At 37.0% G+C, this 21,709-nt stretch overlaps 1 protein-coding gene across 2 annotated transcripts in view; it reads right to left on the bottom strand.

Annotated features, from left to right (window-relative positions):
* ufl1 (UFM1-specific ligase 1) overlaps nucleotides 1-21,709 on the bottom strand; it is a 41,669-nt gene that overhangs the window by 16,780 nt on the left and 3,180 nt on the right. Inside the window, exons 2-13 of one of the 2 annotated variants that reach the window (XM_089118379.1) lie at nucleotides 20,452-20,597; nucleotides 20,336-20,364; nucleotides 20,159-20,256; nucleotides 16,693-16,807; nucleotides 16,378-16,508; nucleotides 11,331-11,440; nucleotides 11,098-11,244; nucleotides 8,207-8,382; nucleotides 7,942-8,118; nucleotides 6,504-6,627; nucleotides 3,896-4,018; nucleotides 1,504-1,624 (exon numbers count right to left, since the gene is read on the bottom strand). In XM_089118379.1, coding sequence (XP_088974505.1) covers nucleotides 1,504-1,624; nucleotides 3,896-4,018; nucleotides 6,504-6,627; nucleotides 7,942-8,118; nucleotides 8,207-8,382; nucleotides 11,098-11,244; nucleotides 11,331-11,440; nucleotides 16,378-16,508; nucleotides 16,693-16,807; nucleotides 20,159-20,256; nucleotides 20,336-20,364; nucleotides 20,452-20,597 — 1,497 coding nt within the window. The remainder of the gene's footprint in view (nucleotides 1-1,503; nucleotides 1,625-3,895; nucleotides 4,019-6,503; nucleotides 6,628-7,941; nucleotides 8,119-8,206; nucleotides 8,383-11,097; nucleotides 11,245-11,330; nucleotides 11,441-16,377; nucleotides 16,509-16,692; nucleotides 16,808-20,158; nucleotides 20,257-20,335; nucleotides 20,365-20,451; nucleotides 20,598-21,709) is intronic. The other variant, XM_039668603.2, reaches the window with a different exon arrangement.

Here is a 21,709-nt window from a genome sequence, read left to right as displayed (position 1 = left end):
TTTAGAAAAACAATGTTATATAAATCAAGCTAGGAATAATACATTTACAAATCCATCTGTAATAGTCTTCATAATAAAACTAGGTACAAGACTGGACAGTTTGGTGTATTAGGTTTGGTATATAGGTGCTACTGAAGAAGTGGAGATTTCAGACTTGGAGTTTGAGAAAAGTCATTTTGAGAAAACGCAAAACGGGATCTAAAGATTTCCATCAGTCCAATGAGATTGGTCATTTAGAGTTAAATCCCCCCATTTACTTTCGCGATTGGTTTCTGATTAAAAGGAAATGACCATATTTGGATCCGACAACATTGAACGCTTTCTTGTCTGTGATGACGGTGCAGATCGTGGAGCAGCGGGATGATTTACAATGCCAACTTTTGTTGAAATTATGAGAAATCTACAGACGCAAAGTCAATGGAGACGGTTGGATTGTTTTCCCCCGGTGTGGGCGTGGCCTAAATACGCTCTGTCTCATGCACAGTATGACAAAGGGCGGGGGACATGCAGCTTATCATACGCTTCCCCAACGTTTGCACCAATAAAAGAAATTACAAATACATTAAAATGAATTTAGATTTAAAAAACAATAATTGCATGAAAACAGGTTGCTGACAAGTCTTTTGGGTCGAGTCGCAAGTCAAGTCTGAAGTCAGCTGTTTGTGTGACTCAAGTGCGACTCGAGTCCGAGTCTCAAACTCGAGTCCCCATCTCTGCCGCCTCTTTGTATTCTTTCTTTTATTTTATTTTTCTATTGTGACCAGATGTTTGTTTGTGTTTTTTTCCTCGCTCGATCCCCGTGTATGAGGACGAGTGTAACGTTTGAGTGGTTTTATTAAACACGGGGAAATACGACAACTCTCGTCTCTCGTGCATCTGTTCATCCGAAAACTGATTGTGAGTGATGAAAATGTCCTGGTTTTCAAAAAAACTGCTGGGAAAGATCAGTCCTACAGCAAAATATAGATGGGCAAACAAGGTGGACGAGGAAGAAAAACAGGATAAAGACTCTGAAAACTAAAAATATAAATAGATTGTCAGTTCATTTTTGTAAGTTTGTGAGAGCTATTTTTGTTACATTTGGAGGCAGTTCTTTTAGTTATTTATTATTTATATATTTATTTTTCTAATACAGAAGACATTATTTCATTCGTTTTTTTTAATCTGTCATAATAAAACATTGAGACATGGATATGATCACCATTATTTCTGTTTTACATTAAGCGCCATCTAATGTCAGGGAATGAATTTGCATGTTCACTCGGCTCATCGTCAGCGGAAACCGCTTGGGTGTGAACACAAAAAACGCGTTGAAAAACGCTGACGAACAACGCGCGCTGATATTCGTCCCGGTGTGTACGGGCCTTTACATGAATAATCTGAGTGCATTTTGGGTCTGAACCTTTGTGTTGGTGTGAATAGGTCTTCAAGCTGTTTTCCACATTATGAACTTGCCAGTGCTGTACTTTTAGCGTCAATTAGCTTGAATCGCATGGTTCGAACCTTAGCATCTGTTCTGCTAGTTCCTGCAGCATCTCCTCAGAGCTGTCACACACTTTCTTCTCCAGAACCTCCATGATCTCGTCCGCCGAGAGGAAGGGCATGTCTCCCGGCTTATTTCGACCTGTAACACATGCGCACACACAAAAACAGGATTTACAACTGCTCATTTCCTACTACCATAACAAATTACATAGTACAAATTAGCATAGGGTATGTTAACACTTGTACTTCGGTTCTCTTGGTTCTTTTGATTCAGACCAAAAAAGTAAAAAATACATTAAGTGCTGATTTCCTCAGTGTTCACACTGTCACATTTAACGTATGTTTTGCAGGAGAACTAAACTCCCAGCTGAGAACGAACACAAAAAGCATATTAAAAAACAGCACCAGGAATGTATCGTGACTACGACGAGAGGAACCAGGAATGCTTGAGCGTTCTGTCCTGTTTAGGGTCACATCTTGTGACATCACACCCTGTTTTTGGTTCATTTAGATGTCTTTGGTCTGTGTTGCGTTCATACTTCAGTTGAAAAGGTTGCATTTTGGCACTAAAAGAGCAATCCCATCATTTTCGAATGTTCAGAGTTTAAACATTTAATATATTACATTTAATATTCAACAATAATATTGATCTGCCTGCATTGACACCATTATATGAGAAGTGAACTGAGCTGGACGATGACATCACGGTTTTCTCCAGAGCAGCTGAATGGATAAATTAACTAAATTAATACCTTTACAACAGAAATGCTGGACTATGATGCTATTTTCTTCTAGATCTGCTGTAGAGCCGAAACAAACTTTGTTGCATTATTTTCCTGTTATCTCTGTAAAGCTGCTTTGAAACAATCAGTATTGAGAAAAGCGGTATAAATACTTGACTTGATGATTTGACTATCATGAGCGAAGCATTGCAGAGAGCCACTTATTACGCGACGTATACGTATATAAAAGGGTTAAACACGTCCTGAACATGACAAAGTGAACACAGCGTTGCCATACTATGTGCTACAATGGATGCTTCAATACCAAATAACATCATCATAAACCTGTTCAGAGAGACAAATGTCCCAGTATTTAAAGTTTACTTTGTGCCTTTAACAGTTTTGGCACAGATAATGGATGGGTTTTTTATAAGTGAGACGCTCATGTTTGCTCTAGACAGACTGCTAGTCTCAGTTGCTTACGCAGGACACATAGCAACACGGCTAAAAGTATAATATATATATCGGACCTTTTATTTTAAAGTAGCATAGTTTTACCTTTTGAGACATGCCTTCATAAGCTGTTTGTGATCTCTGAGTTTGGGGCGTTTGCAATGTTGTCAAAAAATTAGTGCTGTCAAACGATTAAAACATTTAATCACGATTAATCGCAGTAATGTCATTGTTAACTTGTGATTAATCACACATTTTTATCTATTCTAAATGTCTCTTGATTTCTTTTTGTCCCATTATTTTTTCTCATTTTGCTGCTCTTATCAACATGCTAAAGTGGATTGGCTTGTTTTGTGCAAATGTTTTTTATTGAAAACAACATTGACATATACTGTGTTCAATTTCACACTAACATTCTCACTTGGAGCAAATAATCTCTCAATGTAACACTGTCCATCAATAAAAGAGTGAAAGAAATACTGACAAGGTCCTGATATTGACGAGGGGGCGGAGAATTCGCATCATCTGTGTGTGTGCGTGTGTGTGTGTACTTGACCATCATCAAGTGGTATTTCAGACTGGACGTGCTGCGATGACGATAGCTCAGTTCACAACGACAAAACACACAGATCGCTTTGGTCTTGTCAATGGGACCATTTGACAACTTTTTAAAAGTAAAGTTTCCATTCAGAATCTTATTGGCGTCCATTTCAGCGTCTTGCGCTCGTCATCCACTCAAAACGTAACGTTAACCATCTATTTGGCCGTCTCGCAAGCCCAAACGAGTGTGTGCGGCGCGCTTGTTTTGTTTCAGGTCTAGCTAGATCCGCTAGCGCTTTGGTCGATGAAGCAACTTAATGTCCTCGCGGGGCCAGTGAAATGAAAGTGTTTCAGAGCGCAGTGCATGCCGCGTCATGTTGCAAATGCATGTGAAAAAAACGACAAAGTTTCCTAGTCTAAAAAGACTGTTAATCGCGCAATAAAAAAATTGACGCAGTTAAAATGGGTTTGCATTAACGGCGTTAATAACGCGTTTAACTGACAGCCCTACTAAAAATATGTTGTATTTTTGTAATTCTGCTAGACGCCACTAGTGTCGCAGAAACTACACACTTCACCTTTAAGTGAACAATTATTAACATAAAATAACAAGAGCAGTACTTTAACATTAGCCTAGATTCATACATGCATGTGATTCTTTTGTAACACGAGCACATATGAATCTGTGTTCATACCCTGAGAGGTGTGTGATGTCTCCTCATCGCTGTCTTCCTCCCTCCTGCTCTTCTTTTTTGTTTTGCGGATTCGGATCTCTCGGGCATTTCCGCCTCCACCTCCTTTCACGCTCCCGCTGCCCTCTGAGAAGAACAACAGCAGAGTTATTTTATTATTCAGCTTTAATCAACAGTCATTTATATTACAACAATGACTACTGCTGAGTTTGACAGATAATAATACAAATAATAATAAACAGTCTGAGTGGTTTAATAACAATAGCGTATGGCCTGATGAACTCTTCTAGCCATACATTTGTTTCTTGTGTTTTTTACTATTGAAACAGGAAGTTTGGGAAGAGACACAGCCATTAAAGTATTGATGAGCTGAGGCAGGTTGAATTGGGGGAGGATAATCGACTGTATATGGAATATTCTGTTGGGATTTAAAGGGTTTCTGTATTGTCTTATTTTGTGGGTGAAAGTACTAGCTTGCTAGCTAGCAATAAAGCACAGGATCTACGGTACTTTCACCCAGAAAATAAATTGTTTGATCATAATAATTCAGTAAATACATATTTTTCTTAAAACACTTAATGAAAGTTTCTGTAAACGTGTCAAAATTAGGATATTTTACTTTAACTCAGGGTTACTGCACACAATGTAAGACTTTTTAAAGACCTTTTTAAGACCCCGGGGCGAATTGCATAAACTGCTAAGACTAGTCTTACAAGTTAGTCAGCCAAATTTTTAACTAACTGCTAGTTGTTCAAGCTAGTTCTTAAGACACTGTCCTAACATTATGGCTATGTTTATGCAACTGGCCCCTGAAGAATTCCAAATGAATGTTGTACATTAAGGCAACAATGCGCATTGTACATTGTGCAATATTGACAAAAATAAATCTCTAAATTTTCAAAGTTTAGTAGATGATATTTTACTGATTGTGTTTTTGTACAGGTAGCATGACTCACATATTTAGTCATATTTTTCATATTCAGCGCAGTGGTCAGTCCACGGCAGTGATTAATGGCCCCTTAAACTGATTTCCAGGGGCATTTTCACCTATATATGGAAATGTGTTCTAAACTTATTTAGACAATTGCATCACCTTTTTCATGTCAAATTCTAACAAATAATAACTAAGTACCACAGTTACCAGTTAAATTAAATCATTGAATCAAAACCATCTTTGCAGAGCACAGGTGACACAGAACTGGCATTAATACACCTTATTTACATGAAGCTATGAGACTTTTTAAATTATTATTCAATATTTAAATAAGGGTACTTTAAATATGAAACTAAAACTGTCTTAACCCTCAGATGGTCCTCGGTCACTTCTGACCGAATAATTTTCTGTTTTGAATTTGTAAAAATCACAGCTTCATCGGAATGTTACAAAACCTAATTTTAAATAAGATGGTGCTAATTTTCTTCATTTTTTTTTTCTGAAGGCCTAGACTCTATATTAAACAAAAATACTGCATTAATAATTTTTCTAAAAAATAATATATATATATATATATTTCCATTAAACAAATAGACCATACATATTGCATAAATATGAATAAATTCAATCAAATTATCTCAAAATACTAAATTAAAAAGAATAAATATTATAGAACAAAAATAAATTGGATTGGCTTTACTGGGATGGAAGAAGTTTCATTTTTAGGCCTCCGGTCGCTTCATAAAGGAAGACCATCAGAGGGTTAATAAGCGAGTCATTCAACCGATTTGTTCAAACGGCTATGATTCATTCAGGAAAAGCAAGTGATTGTTCAGTGAATCATTAAACTGATTCATTCATTTCAGTCAAAAAAAAAAAAAATCAGCAATGTCTGTTGCATTGAGACTCTGCTAAGGTTTCATTTTGAAATTATTGTAAGGGAATAAAGGGAAAACAAACAATATTGACAATATTGTGTCTAAAAAGTAACTCACAAAGTTACCTTATTGTTAATATAACGGTTTAATACAATAAATATAACATAATATTTGCAATTGTGCACGGGAAAATGGCACTCTTGCTCATCATGTGATATTCAAATATAACAACATAAAAATGATTTAAATATAGGACAAAAACTAATTTGAGGACATATGTATAACTGCACACATGATGCAGGGAAAGGAAAGCTCGTTGGTAAAACAATGATTATTACAATATCATAAAAGACCATACATATCGCACACCCCAACGCACATGAAGCATGAACTTACAATTGAACCGACATTTACCCATTTTCTTCTCCTCTCGTGTGCAGTATGTCATGTGAACAAGCAAATCCACAAAGGTAGAATAATCAAAAAAATATGTACACTAATCAGATATGAGCAAAGCATTTAGATATATCCAATTCAAAGTGTTGCCTAAAATATAAAGTCCTTTTATAAGTAAAAATAAGACTTTTTATGGCCTTAAATTTAAAAAATCTAAGTCCACGGGAACCCTGTTAATGTTCTGGTTTTTATTTGGCAGCCTGTCATTTGAACTTATTTTACAGTGTACACTAGTATCTAGAAGGCTACGAAGCAGGCAATTCTGACTTCATAGAGGTCTTAAAAATCGATCTATATCATCAGTGTTTCAGTTCCTCAGTTAACTGAAAAGTCCTCTCTTTACCTGTCCCCTTCTTGCGCCGGTCATCTCTTTTGTCTTTCCTTGCAGAGGCTGAAGTCTCCAACAAAAGAGACTGTTGTTTGACATCCTCTTCGGTTATCAGAAACACTGGGTTATTCTTCACTTCCTATTGATAGAGCAGAGAAGAAAGACACACATCCAGCAGTGACCATCGGCTGCAAACCTGCTAGTCTAGATGCTCGCTATTTCTTGCCAGCCAGTGTATTCACAATTATTTTTTACCGATGTCCTGTTGATGTGTTGATGCATACGCTATCATGCAACTCATTGAATCCAACAATGGACAGTTTCTTCAGTTTTTTTCTGGACGTTTACAGAAAAAAAGGTCATACAGGTTTGAAACCAGTACTTTATTTATTATTTTACTATTATATCATTGATTAATATTTTAAATAAGTTTTATTTGGACATTTTCATTTCAAATTCTTGTTAATGTTTTTTACTTTTGTGGTTTTTGTCAATTTCTTTAATATTACTATTTAAGTGTGATTTATTTTTTATTTCGGTTTGATTTTTGACTTATTTCAATTAGCTGTCAACTGCCAAAGCAACATTACAAACTTTTCATTTAATATTTATATTTAATTTCAGCTTTATTCCAATTAACAAGAATACTTCTCATAGTTTGTTTCAGTTGATAATAACAGGCCTGTCTGGAATGACTGGCAGCTAAACAGTTGTTGGACCCCATTGACTTCCATTGTATTTGTTTCCCACTACAGTCAATGGGGTCCATCAACCTTTCTGTATCCGACATTCTTCAAAATAACTTCCTTTGTGATAACACAGGTTTGAAACAACTTGAGGGCGAGTTAATGACGATATAGAATTTTATTTTTATTTTTAAGAAAACTATTCCTTTAAAATTGAATGAGTCTTTTAACATTATGCAGTTGTTGTGTAAATACATGTATGCTGCATTAACCGTCTGTGTAAGTGTAAACCAACACTTGCCTCTTGCCAATGTACAGATGGCTTTTGTTGATGTACATAACATTTTATTGGTAACAGACTCTAGTATTCTGATTTAATTCAATACATTCAAGTATTTTACATAAAAACCACGGATATTTGGTTTGATGGCGCAGTGGATAAGACGCATGCCTTTGGTGTGAGAGATCCAAATTCGAAACCACTGTGAGACACCAATGTGTCCCTGAGCAAGACACTTAACCCCTAGTTGCTCCAGAGGCGTGCGACCTCTGACATATACAGCAATTGTAAGTCCCTTTGAATGAAAGCGTCAGCTAAAAGAATAAATGTAAATATTTAATAAGCTAAGCAATTATAAATAGATTCCCCGTACAAAGTAAAAAAAAAAAATGCCCCAGGAAATCACTTTTTGGCACTTAATAGAAAAGCTCATGTCTGACCCTGTCGAGGTGTATGGTGTACAGTAGCAGGACGAGCTCACACACACCTTCTGTGCTTTCTGTTGCATGATGTCATCAAATAAAGCAAGGCAAGCGCTGACGAACTTTTCGCTGACTACAGAAGTGGAGAGAAGCCTGGCGCTGGACTGCACGTTCATGGCCCTCAGCACTTCATTCAGCAGGATTCCCACATCCTCCTCAGACAGACTGCTCGGGAGCATCGGCTAAACCAGAAGAAAGAGCCTCGTAACATTTGTGGATGTACAATATATACATATATATATATATATATATAAAGTTGCATGAGTGCACCTGCAGGTCAACCCAAGAGGCTGAGTTAATGGCCTCCTCCACGGAGGCCTCAAGCTGATCTACAATAGTTCGGCCAACACACGCGGACTTGAGGAAAAGCAATTTGCTGGACTTAAACTTCTTCTTTATGTAGTTGACTGGATCAGGGATTCCCAAACGGGTCAGCGGCTCAAACTCTGCAGGAGAAAAGACACAACCGGACTGAGAAGAGCTTTACAGGATTGGTCGATATAAAATTGATTTAAACAAAAACTACAAATGAAATACAAAAGAGTTTTTCCTGAACCATTATTATAAATGGTTTAACAATTCACAATTTGTCTTTTAAACCCTTGTTAATTAAATATGTCAAACTCTCTAAGCAAAGCTTAACTTAATTTACAAGTGAGGCATTTATATTGTCTCAAATGTGTTCATTATAAACTGAAAAACAGTCAAAATTGAGGTTAGGCAAGGTATAAAGGAGTAGTTCACTTTTAAAATAACTTTTGCTGATAATTTACTCACCCCCATGTCATCCAAGATGCCCATGTCTTTCTTTCTTCAGTCGAAAAGAAATTAAGGTTTTTGATGAAAACATTCCAGCATTTTCTCCATTAAATGGACTTCAATGGGAACCAAACAATAGGTCCAAAAGACAGTTTCAGTGCAAACTGTTCAAAGGGCTTTAAACGATTCCAGAAGATGAATAAGGGTCTTATCAAGCGAAACGATCGCTCATTTAATAAGTAAATAACAAAGTTTAAGTTTTATAAGCTCAAATGCTCGCCTTGCTCTGTTCTGTGATGCGCGTTCGTGACTCTCCTGTTCGAACTCGTTCATCAAAATGAACGAATCTTTTTCCGAGTCAATTTGTTCATTTCGTTGGTTGAATGAACCAAATGACACGAAAAAAGCTTTGTTCATTATGAAAAAGAGTCGTTCATCACAGAACAGAGCAAGGCGAGCATTTGAGCTCATAAAACTTAAACTTTGTTATTTATTTTTCAAATGAGCGATCGTTTCGCTTGATAAGACCCTTAAAACGTTTAAAGCCCTTTCAACAGTTTGCACTGAAACTGTCTTTTGGACCTTGAACTGTTTGGTTCCCATTGAAGTCCATTATATGGAGAAAAATCCTGGAATGTTTATCAAAAACCTTCATTTCTTTTCGACTGAAGAAAGAAAGACGTGGACATCTTGGATGACATGGGGGTGAGTAAATTATCAGCAAAAGTTTTTTTTTTTTTTAAAGTGAACTACTCCTTTAATGTTTATATTGTGAATTAATTGAAAATATTGGTACGGCAGTCGGTTTCAAAAGGAACAGACACACGACGATAACCAAGTGTGCGTGTGTAGTAGGTGACACTATTAATCAGGATTTATTGCACTTATGCATATCACCCTTCAGTCCTTCAAACACCCCAGATACTGACATCATAATTCTGACTGCATTTTTGACTATTTTTAATTCAGCCTATACAGGGCTACTCAGCAAATAACTAAACACATGCAGACATTAATATTAATTGTATAATTTTACCTGTGTATAATGTTACAGCTTTGCTAACACTATTTTCAGTTGCTAAACTGCATGTCAACTGGCATTCACTAGAGTATTAGTTAGGGTTGGGTATCGAGAATCGAGTATCGATTGGAACCGGGACTAACTTTTCGTTTTTCCCGGAATCGTTCAAAAGTTAAAATTTCGATTCCTAGTTTCGATATTCACAGTCCGCCGAGCGGAAGAAGAAACCGCTGAACAACACCAACGAAGAAGCGTCTACCGGAAGTGTTGGCATAACCGCGCGTGTCGAACATGAGTACCTTACGTCGACGGTCCAAAGTGTGGCTTCACTTTTCTAAAAATAACGAAATCTCGGCAAAATGCAAAATTTGTGACAAAAGGAGTATTTTTACAGAAGGAGTATTTCCTTCAGAAAGGCCGTTGGTTAGCAAGGTTAGCTAAACTTGTTTGACCCTGCCTCTTAGAAGAATCGGAATCGAGAATCGTTTGGAACCGGAATCGAAACAAGGAATCGGAATCAGAATCGTTCAAATTCAAACGATACCCAACCCTAGTATTAGTAGATAGATTAAAGCGTCTGCTGAAATGATTATCTGCAAACTCGTTATTTCGATGCTCCTGAAACTGATGATTATTATTAACTTGGCAACTACATGTCAACTTATTCTACTAACACAAACCCTTCACTAATAAACTAATGAGAGTTAGTTGACATGTTGCAAAGGTACATAGTAGGTACTAGTTAAAGTGGACCATTGAAATAGAGTGTAACCACAGCTTTCAATAACGAAAAACTGTTCGTAATGTACAAATCGATTGCTCTAGGAACAAAGCAAACACATTACATTAATAACACTGAAGTGCTTTAGTGGAATTTAAAACTGACATGGAAGGCAATCTATAAGACAATATCCATCTATATATAGGAAAACTATATGACGAAGCCTGTTCCTGTTAATACAGTAAAGTAAAAAGGACACATTTTAGCATTGGTGATGATTTATGGTTTCATTTCAGTTGGTTCATGGCATTTGATCATCAGTGCTAAGGTGTCTGACCTCCTCCAACTAAGCTGCATACATTTATTGAGGCCAGCCTGGTTGACTCTGGGCTATGTAGTCGCCAAACCAGGCTTCTTTTGTCCCAATGGAAAGCATATTACACGGTCTGAAATCACTCCCCATTCACTAAACAGGAACAGTGTATGAGTGAACAAGTGGCCGATGTTGGACGCAGCTTTAGTCGGAGGACGGTGGCTTTTATTATTTAGGGCGAAGGGGACATTATCGTTCTGGGCGACTGCAGTGCATTGGGAGTCATTAATTTCCCCTATTTCTAGAACAGAGAGACATAAGCTATATTTTAGTAAGTTTTAACACACCTAAGTATCCGTTCTGTTTGAGAAAGGACTCCACCCATGTGCTCTGGGCTTTGGAGTAGATGTCAGGGATGTAGACGGCTTTATCCTGCCTTCCTCCGGTCACGGATCCCTTCAAACGGCCACTGCTAACCAGCTCCTCAAGCACCGCTGATAAACCAGAAGAAACACACACACAAGGTCCATATGCAGGATGCACAAATAAGAAATAATTGTGTAAAAAGGCCAATACGTACAGTATAACAGATTCTCCTGGAAACCATAGAGATTTAGCAAGTTGTTGATCTGCGTAGGCCTACGGATGCAAATCAAATCACAGCCGTTAATAAACTCCGGAGAAATCAATCTTTAAAGAGGAAAGTCAGAGAAAAAAAGAGAAAAAAATCCATTGAAAAATTCTTTCTGCCTTCATGTTGTCCAAATATGGCAGGCCGTTTTAGCTTTTATTCATTTCCAGGATATGGATTCTTGATATCAACAATTGTATTTTGACTAGTGAAATGTCACCATAGGCTGCCATTCAAAACCAATTGTTGATATCAAGAATTGATTTTTACTAGTTGAATTTACAATTTCACATATCAGAAATACAATTATTTAAGGTTTACAATTTATTCAGATTTTTACTAGTAATAATTGTATTTCTGATATGTGAAATTGGAATTTCAACTAGTAAAAATCCATTTTTACTAGTAATAATTGAATTCTTGATATCCAAAATAAAGGTTTTTACTAGTAATAATTGATTTTTACTAGTTGAAATTCCAATTTCACATTTTAGAAATACAATTATTACCAGTAAAAACCTTTATTTTTGATATCAAGAAGAATTCAATTGTTACTAGTTGAAATGTCTACTCTTGATATCCACAATTGAATTGCTACTAGTAACAATGTTCATTTTTGATATCAAAAATTAAGTTTTTACTAGTGACAATGTTAATTCCTGATATCATGAATGTGAATGTTACTAGTAAGAAAGCCATTTTAGATATCTTGATATTTTCAGATATCAAAAATGAACATTGCTACTAGTAGCAACTGTTTTGTTGATATCAAGAATAGACATTTCAACTAGTGACAATGTAATTATTGATATCAGGAATTCACATATTTACTAGTAACAATGTAATTATTGATATCAAAAATGATATTTCTACTAGTAAAAAATCAATTCTTGATTTTGAATGGCAGCCTATGGTGAAATTTCACTAGTGAAAATACAATTACAGATATCAGCAATTACATTGTTGATATCAAAAAATGTTATTGTTGATATCAAGAATTCATATCCTGGAAATGAATAAAAGCTAAAACGGCTTGCCGTAGTCCAAAATCCATAAGACCTCTGCCCATCTTCTAAACACAAACCTGTGAGTCCCTACATTGAGAGTATGTCCACCTAAAACTTCATAAAGAGATCGTGGCACTAAGCCATATGAATCGAGCAGTTTAACCCAAGCCGTATGAACAGACACGACTGCTTTATATGATAAACAGATTTCATACAGGCTTTTATTCGCATCGATCGAGTCAGAAGCTCAAACAGAAAACAGCAGCTCCACTGAGGTTTGCTCTTCCGTGTCCAAACACATCTGAGCTTCTGTTATGAGATTTTTTGAAATATCAATGTTTGGGGTGAGTGGGATTTTAATGGAGGGGCAGAAATCTCTCAGGATTCAATATGTTTGCATTTAGAAGATGCAATAAAGTATTATCGGTTTGCAACGAGTAAATAACAGAATTTTTTTATTTCTTCTTGAAATCACCCTTTACATCACAACCCTCAGCATTGCACGGTTTCCATTATCTGACTGAGTTCATTTCATTAACCGAATCCATGACGAAAAATGTTTCGTTGAAAATCTTTTTTACCATGATGAGATGACATCAACGTCATTAAATGATAACTGTGACTATATCAACGGGCAATATCGTTGAGACGAGACTAAAAAGTACTTCAAAAATAAAAACGTTATCAAAATCACACTTTGTTTTTGTTCAATAAAAGAGACAAAACATTACAGACAGCTTTCATGCCAACAGTTTTAACAATTTAAATCCCCATTCAGAGCTTTTCTGTTAAAAGAACTTTTATTTTGCTAAATATTATCAATCTGGCAACCATGCGCACGCGCTCTCTCTCTTTCTCTACACTGGAAGAAGTGTGAGATCTGTAAAACCCAATAGGAGCTGTTTGCTGTGACTAAATCTGCGATCAAACCTTATGAGTGATGAACTGTAATGAATCCAAACATGAATCTCTCAACTATATTTCAGATTGTGGTTGCTGAATAAATGCATTTGTGCAACCAATTCTTTTTTTTACACTCATTTTTAAAGAAAACCATGAATGTAATTTACATTTATTGGATTCCTAAGTTTCTTGTTTTACCAATAATAAATCAGGAAACTAGATGAGATAAAATAATCATTCTCTTGATTTGTGTGTCAATGCACAAGTGCAATAATTCTACTGAAATGTAAAAATACTAGTGCGGTCAAACGATTAAAATATTTAATCGTGATTAATCGCATTAATGTCAGAGTTAACTCGCGATTAATTGCACATTTTTATCTATTCTAAATGTCTCTTGATTTCTTTTTGTCCCATTATTTTTTTCCCCATTTTAATGCTCTTATCAACATGGAAAAGTGGATCAGCGTGCTTTGTGCAAATGTTTTTTTTATGTTAAAACGCTCAGACATTTGTGATGCGATCTGGGAAAACCCACCACATGGTGAAATTTGACATATTACAGGTTTTGGGACCATATTAAAGCTGGGTTCAAGCCCTTTCCAAATCTGTTTTTATTTATTTTAGCGTTTGTCTGTAACAAAAGTTGTGGTTATCTGAAGTCGGCTGATCGCTGTGATTTTCAGAGACTGGATTTTGAGAAAAACAGTTTAATTAACGGTCACGTCCTGTTAGCGGGACGACTGGCACTCCCTTTTTTATTGCCCTTTTTTCATATCACATATTTTAGTAATCATCATAGATTAGGTATCATTCGAAAGTTTACAAACTCAAAATTCATCCTGTGAAAACCGTTTTGAAATTGGACGATTGAGAGGTCAGCAAGGTCTTTTATGCCTAGTTCACACTACATGATTTTAAAATGTCGGGCTGAACTGTGCGGTTCACACTACATGACTTGCTCTCAGTGAAATCATGAGTGTTCAAGTTGTTTAGCTGTTCACACCACACAACACAACGTGATTGATCCACAACAGGAGGTAACTCACTACACGAGTTAACAACGCACTACATAGAGATACAAACACGATCGGATGATAAGAGCATATCATTTGTGACTCAATGAGAGCTGTTTCAGTACTATAATACGGTCTAAATCCTGAAAATAATCAAACAAATAACGAGTTGACAACAACACGATTCTATCTGGTCTAGAAACCATGTTTTGTAACGAAAAACCACGCAATAAAACGAACCAGAAATGACGCGAAACTGCAGAGAAGAACACAACACGCGAATATGGACGTCAGACAGAAACTAGTGCTGCACACTGTTTGCTCGACGATCTGCTCTGAGAAAAAAAAATGCAAAAAAGAAAAAGTAAGATTTACCTGGTGTCCTCAACCCATGCGTTGCTATGATTGGCTGTACTCATGACATCACTGAGATTGAGTCGCGCGACTGCGCGAGATATCTAGCATGCTAGATATTTTTCTGAGCTCTGCGAGCTGTCTGCGAGCTGTCTGCGAGCTGTCTTTGATGCGTTGTTGGCTCTTTCACACTAACTGATTGGCGAGCGTTAATCGTCCGCTAATCGCCCGCGATTTGCACGTGATAACACCCTGACTTGTCGGCGACTCAACGATTTGCAAATCGGGCTTAAAATCTTGTACTCCGCATCACACCACACAATAACGCTGGATAAAAATAAAAAAATAAAAAAACTTGTGGGCTGTTGTAGTTCACCCAGGACTGGACTTTATTCTGTTATGTGGTTTAGTTTGATAGGTGAACTGTCTTTGTATTGTTAAGAGAAAGAGAGCTAAAAGGGAGATTTGTGTTTTGCCCCTCCGCTCCGCCTGCGTGCGTGTTCTTAAAGAGAAACACAGTCTTTTCAGCTGGACATTATAAATCACTATTCTTCTACACTAAACTAGTGAATTGTCCCAAGATATATTCAGAGATGATAAACAAGATGTGATAGAATAATAATTTAATTAAAAAAAAAACAATTTTGACAAAAAACTGACATTCAATCTATATTTAAACTAGGGCTGTCAGTTGAACGCGTTTTTAACGGCGTTAACGCAAACTCATTTTAATGGCGTACATTTTTTTAGCGCACGATTAACAGTCTTTTTGGCCTAGCAAACTTTGTAGTTTTCTTTCAGATGCGGCATGCGCCATTCATTTCAATGGCTTGCGCTGCGCGAGGACGTTTTGTTGCGTCGCCGACCAAAGCGCTAACGGATCTAGCTAGACCGTGAACAAATCAACAGGCGCGCCGCACACACTCGTTTGGGCTTGCGAGCCGGCCAAATAGTTGGTTAACGTTACGTTTTGAGTAGATGACGAGCGCAAGACGCTGAAATGGATGCCAATAAGATTCTGAATGGAAACTTTACTTTTAAAAAGTTGTCAAATGGTCCCATTGACAAGACCAAAGCGATCTGTATGTTTTGTCGTTGTGAACTGAGCTATCGTCATCGCAGCACGTCCAGTCTGAAATACCACTTGATGATGGTCAAGTACACACACACACGCACACACACAGATGATGCGAATTCTCCGTCCCCTCGTCAATATCAGGACCTCGTCAGTATTTCTTTCACCCTTTTATTGATGGACAGTGTTACATTGTGTGAGCGATTATTTGCTCCAAGTGAGAATGTTAGTGTGAAATTGAACACCGTATATATGCCAACGTTGTTTAAAAAAAAAAGAAAAGAAATTGCACAAAGCTGATCCACTTTTCCATGTTGATAAGCATTAAATTGAGAAAAAAAAAAGAGAACGGAACAAAAAGAAATCAAGAGACATTTAGAACAGATTAAAATGTGTGATTAATCGCGAGTAAACAATGACATTAATGCAATTAATCGCGATTAAATATTTTAATCGTTTGACAGCACTAATTTAGACCTTACTGAAAACGTACCAGCGCGACATCCGATGGGTTTTCCCAGATCGCATCACATTTAGTCGACTAAAGCTGACTGGGTTGACTAAATACGATAAAAACTAAAAAGTACATTCGGACTAAGCCCGTCTAGATGAAATGACCATGATGATCTGGAGCTGCTTACCTCGTGATGGCACTGAAAAGACCACATATGCAAGCTTTGTGTCTGGAGACGAAAGCTTGTGTGAAGATCACTCCCCTGTTGCACTGATCAATCTGCCCCATGATCACTCTGCCCAGCCTCGCGTTCAGCTCCTAGCGGAATCAACATGCTAAAGCTGTTAGAGAAGGCTAAAAGAAGTAACGACACAATTATGAACTGGAAACGAAAGTGAGCTCATCCATGCTGAAATATCTCCACTATCACCAAAATATGAAAATGACTTTCTCCTAATTCTGCAGTCTGAGAATCTCAGTCCTTCATGCGGACTGGACTGACCTCGGTCAGGAACTCTCCAGGCAGATCGTAGGTTTTGCTCAGCTCTGCGATGTTCACCTGTCCCGCCTCCTGTAGCTTATCATTCACCTCCTCAGCAAGCCGATCCAAGTATGATCTTCACAGCGGAACAAGCGTTTAGGACAAAACATTTGAAATGGTTGATTGACAGAACTGAAGTGAAGTGTTGAAACCCGAGTCAAGACCAAAAACAGAACCAAAGCTGGTTGCAGAAACAGTCTAGGTTTGTGTGTAACTGACTTGCAGTCTTAAAGAAAAAATGTATACTCATTTGTTTCTGCAACCAGCTTTGGTTCTGTTTTTGGTCTTGACTCGAGTTTCAACACTTCTTGATAAATTGATACCGAAAAGTAAGGTCTGATTTCTCCTAACTAACTGCTAGTTTTTCCAACTAGTTCTTACAAAACAGTCTTAAAGGAGTAGTTCAAGGGTTAGTTCACCCAAAAATGAAAATTCTGTCAGTATTGACTCACCCTCATGTTGTTCCAACCCCGTAAGACCTTCGTTCATCTTCGGAACACAAATTAAGATATTTAAGATATTAAGATCACTCCTGCATACAGTCCATAGGCTTCTTGAGGGAATGACTCTTGCTGGCATTGAAAAGTCATTAAAGGACATCGTTAAAATAGTCCAAGTGACTACAGGGGCTCAATCTTAACTTTATCAAACGACGAGAATACTTTTTGTGCGCAAAAAACAACAAAAATAACGACTTTATTCCAACTATTAGTTTATTTCTCCCTCTGCATGAGTCAGGTTACTAGTTTAATAGCGTAAGCTTCTGTTATTGTACGTCACACGCATCACACACATGACCAGCGTCGGCCAATAGTGAGCCTACGTGTGACGTAGCTTTACGCAATCACACTACGTTAACTGACTACAGGCCCATGGAGAAGGAAGTGAATAGTTGAAATAAAGTCGTTATTTTTGTTTGTTTTTGCGCACAAAAAGTATTCTCGCCGTTTGATAAACTTAAGATTGAGCCACTGTAGTCACTTGGACTATTTTAACGATGTCTTTAATGACTTTTCGATCCCAGCAAGAGTCATTCCCTCAAGAAGCCTATGGACTGTATGCAGGAGTGATCTTAGTCAATACTGACAGAATTTTCATTTTTGGGTGAACTAACCCTTTCACTTAAAAAAAACTTTTGCTGATAATTTACTCACCTCAATGTCATCCAAGATGTCCATGTCTTTCTTTCTTCAGTCAAAAAGAAATTAAGGTTTTTGATGAAAACATTCCAGGATTTTTTCCATATAATGGACTTCAACGGGAAACGATCGCTCTTTAAAAAAAAAAAAAAAAACATAGTTTAAGTTTTAGAAGCTCAAATGATCGCCTTGCTCTGTTCTGTGATGCGCATTCGTGACTCTCCTGTTCAAACTTGTGCATCAAAATGAACAAATCTTTTCCCGAGTCAACTCGTTCATTTCGTTCGTTGAATGAACCAAATGACACGAAAAAAGATTCGTTCATTTTGATGACCGAGTTTGAACAGGAGAGTCACGAATGCGCATCACAGAACAGAGCAAGGTAAGCATTTGAGCTTATAAAACTTAAACTTTGTTATTTATTTTTTAAATGAGTAATCCCTTAATTTCTTTTCAACTGAAGAAAGAAAGACATGGACATCTTGGATGACATGGGGGTGAGTACGTTTTTTTTTAAAAGTGAACGACTCCTTTAACATAATGGCCCAGAACTCCTCAAAGATCCACATTTACTGCTTGAAAAATGTCTTATATTTAACACATACAATGAGAGTAATGAGACACTGTATTACCAACTCCATAAATAATTTTCAGATTAAAGTATCGCGCTCATTTTTGTGAAAACGTCTCTCTTGCTCTGGTGATATTGTCATATCATATCGTATTTTCTAGTATAAAAAAACAAGATCTCATTTCTCATTTCATTTCTTGAGTTTTGTGGGCATTTGTTGTAATCGTGGTGATGTTTCTGACACAATCCCCCGTTCATTTCCGACCAGGCACAACAGTAACAAAATAAATTAAAGCTGCAAGCAGCATTTATCGGTGTTCAAGCAGTTCAGGCCTTTAAGCACAAAAGCATCGAAAGGCATTCAATTTTATTTAACATGCATTTATCCACGGACATAATAGATGTAAAACACCATTTACAATCAATACAGGCAATTTAACATTGGAAATGCATGGTTTTAAAGCTTTTTAACAGTTATAGTGCCACCTATGGTCCGATCTCCATGAAACTGTGCATGCTTCTTCGGCATGTTATGAGACATATGCTCATCAATTTTTGTGAAAATTTTGAGTTTTCCTTTAGGATTTATATGATTTTGGGTGCATTTTGTCCCATCCCTTTTGTAAACGACCCTGTTACAGCCAATCAAAAGCAAAAGTTCTACTTTTTTTCGATAATTATTTATCTAGAGAGTCCAGAGAATAGTATTGGGCAAAAAACCAGGGACTAGTTCGCAAAAGTGGGTTTTGGACAAAAACCGAAATAACAAATTTCTCCAAATGGAAATCCGAGATATACATCTTGTCCGTTTTGAGCCAGGGATTACAGTGGTGTAAAAACACTGAAGGTAAGTCAAACGGTCTAGGAGTTATGAGCAATTTAGTACTTTTGGTTGCTGTAGCGCCACCTATGGGCCAATCGGGGTCATACTCTGATAACTTCTCCACAATTCGAGGCCCTACCATCTGACAAAGTTTCACAGCTCCAGCCCTTACGGTTTGGGCTGCACGATGCGTTTTAGGGGATTTTTTTTTTCTTCCTAGCAAATACAATAGGTTTTCAGCACTTCGTGCTTGAACACCTAATAATGAGACACCTTTTTGACGATTGTAGCGCCACCTATGATCCGATCCTCACGAAACTTTGCATGCTTCCTAACCATGTTAGCACACATATGCTCATCGATTTTTGTGACTTTTTGGGGGGGATTTAGGGGCTTTTGACTGAATTTTGCCACAGACCACTATCTAAATGAGCCTGTTACAGCCAACCAAATGCAAAATTTCAATTTTTTTCCGATAATTATTGATCTAGAGAGTCCAGAGAATAGTCCTAGACTGGTTTGGTCCCGATTGGGCAAAAAACCAGGGACTAGTTCGCAAAAGTGGGTTTTGGACAAAAACCGAAATAACAATTTTTGGGTTTGGGCTGCACGATGCGTTTTAGGGGATTTTCTTTTTTCTTTCTAGCAAATACAATAGGTTTTTAGCACTTCGTGCTTGAACACCTAACAATCAGCTATTAATGGCGTTAGACGCAGGAAGTTTAACATCCAATCACAGTAATAATGCTAACAAATAAATCAGTCAATGGACAGGCAATTTTGTGATATTCCCACAGTTGTGGTCTTGAGATAAATCCCTAAAACACTAGCGATGAGCATTTTCAACAGTTTCCCCTTGATTCTTCAAGAAGCAGCCATTGGTCGGTCACTCACTTGTCGATCAGCTGACCCAGGATGAGCTGTGTGCTTTTGTCTGATTTGGCGATTTCACTCGCTCTGCTCTCCACATGGACCAAATCAACATTGATGATCTGTGAGGAATATTAGAGAATGATCATGTATAATATCCCACAGTACTGTGCAAGAGGAACATGAAGATTAGGAACCAACCTTCTGAAGGTCCACCACATTAATCCTCCCTGAAGATACATAGCAAACTGTTAGATTCAGGAAGTCTTGTGATTCAAAGTGACGTATCACAGGGAAAAGGAGGCGATTTCACGAACCTCTTTGCATATAGAGCTCGTCGCGCACTTCTCGGCTGATCTGTGCTGGAGTCACATACTCTTTCCCGTCCAGCGTGTGAACCACATCTAACTTCTTCTCCAGCACCAGCTTAGCCACGATCTCAATGCAGTTCCTCTCAGACAGCCTGGATTCAACACACACACACACACAGTGGCTCAATCTGCAGGTAACACTAGCTTTATTTCTTATCTTACTCAAAATTCAGTGTAATAGAACTTCCTTTTATAATGTCTACTGTATCATTTCATTTGTGATGCATGCATTTCTAAACATGATCAAAACTTTGCTGAAAAAAATGTGTTTTAGTTCATCCTTTACCTTTTAGTATCGTTTTATAAATGGTATCGCACACTTTTTTTTTCTTTTTGCGATGAAATTTGGGCAACACTTCAGTATGTGGATGACATTCACTATTAACAACAAGTTTTGCCTTATTAAACTCCTAATTTACGCCTTATTAATAGGTAGTTGTTACGTGTAGATATTGGGTGGATCTAGGGATGCAGAATAAGCCATTAATATGTGCTTTATGAGAACTAATAAGCAGCCAATATCCTAGTAATAATCAAAGCAACTGGTTAACAGTGTGAATTGAACCCTAAAATAAAGAGTTACTGAAATCTTTAATGAAATTGTACACAGTAAACATAAGAATAACTTTTATTGTTATTAATATTTCAAAAAGAGCACTGGACTGGAAGAGCATCTTAGGTTTACTGGATTATTTATACATCATCTTTTAGAAAAATCATGTTAAAATGTAAGTTTTAAATATTATCAATCATCATTGTATTGGGCCATTATGTATCATTTTGAGCAGAGGTCCCTGGCTAACGATTTCTATTGATCTATTTGTTTTCTGGTGAAAGAAATGCATAAATAAGTGAAGCCATTTAATGTAATGATGAATGTATATTTACCGAGTAATACACTATTTTGTAGAGGGTAAAATGTTTCACCTGAGATTTGGGTAAACATGACATTAGAAAGATGGCAGCATCATATACAGTCATGGTCAAAATTAATGGCACCCCTGGTAAATATAAAAAATAATTCTGCATTGTTTATCCTTTTGATCTTCCATTCAAAAAATTGGCAAAATTCTAACCTTTCATTGAAGCAAAAGAATTGAAAGTGGGGGTAAATCACACTATGAAATAAATGTTTTTCTCCAAAACACTCTGGCCATAATTGTTGGCACCCCTAGAGTTTTTTAAGAGAAAAATATCTCTGAAG

Source organism: Pimephales promelas, chromosome 13, assembly GCF_988280905.1.
Source record: "Pimephales promelas chromosome 13, fPimPro1.hap1.1, whole genome shotgun sequence".
Taxonomy (NCBI): Eukaryota; Metazoa; Chordata; class Actinopteri; order Cypriniformes; family Leuciscidae; genus Pimephales; species Pimephales promelas.
This window is presented reverse-complemented; position numbering and strand designations above follow the sequence as displayed.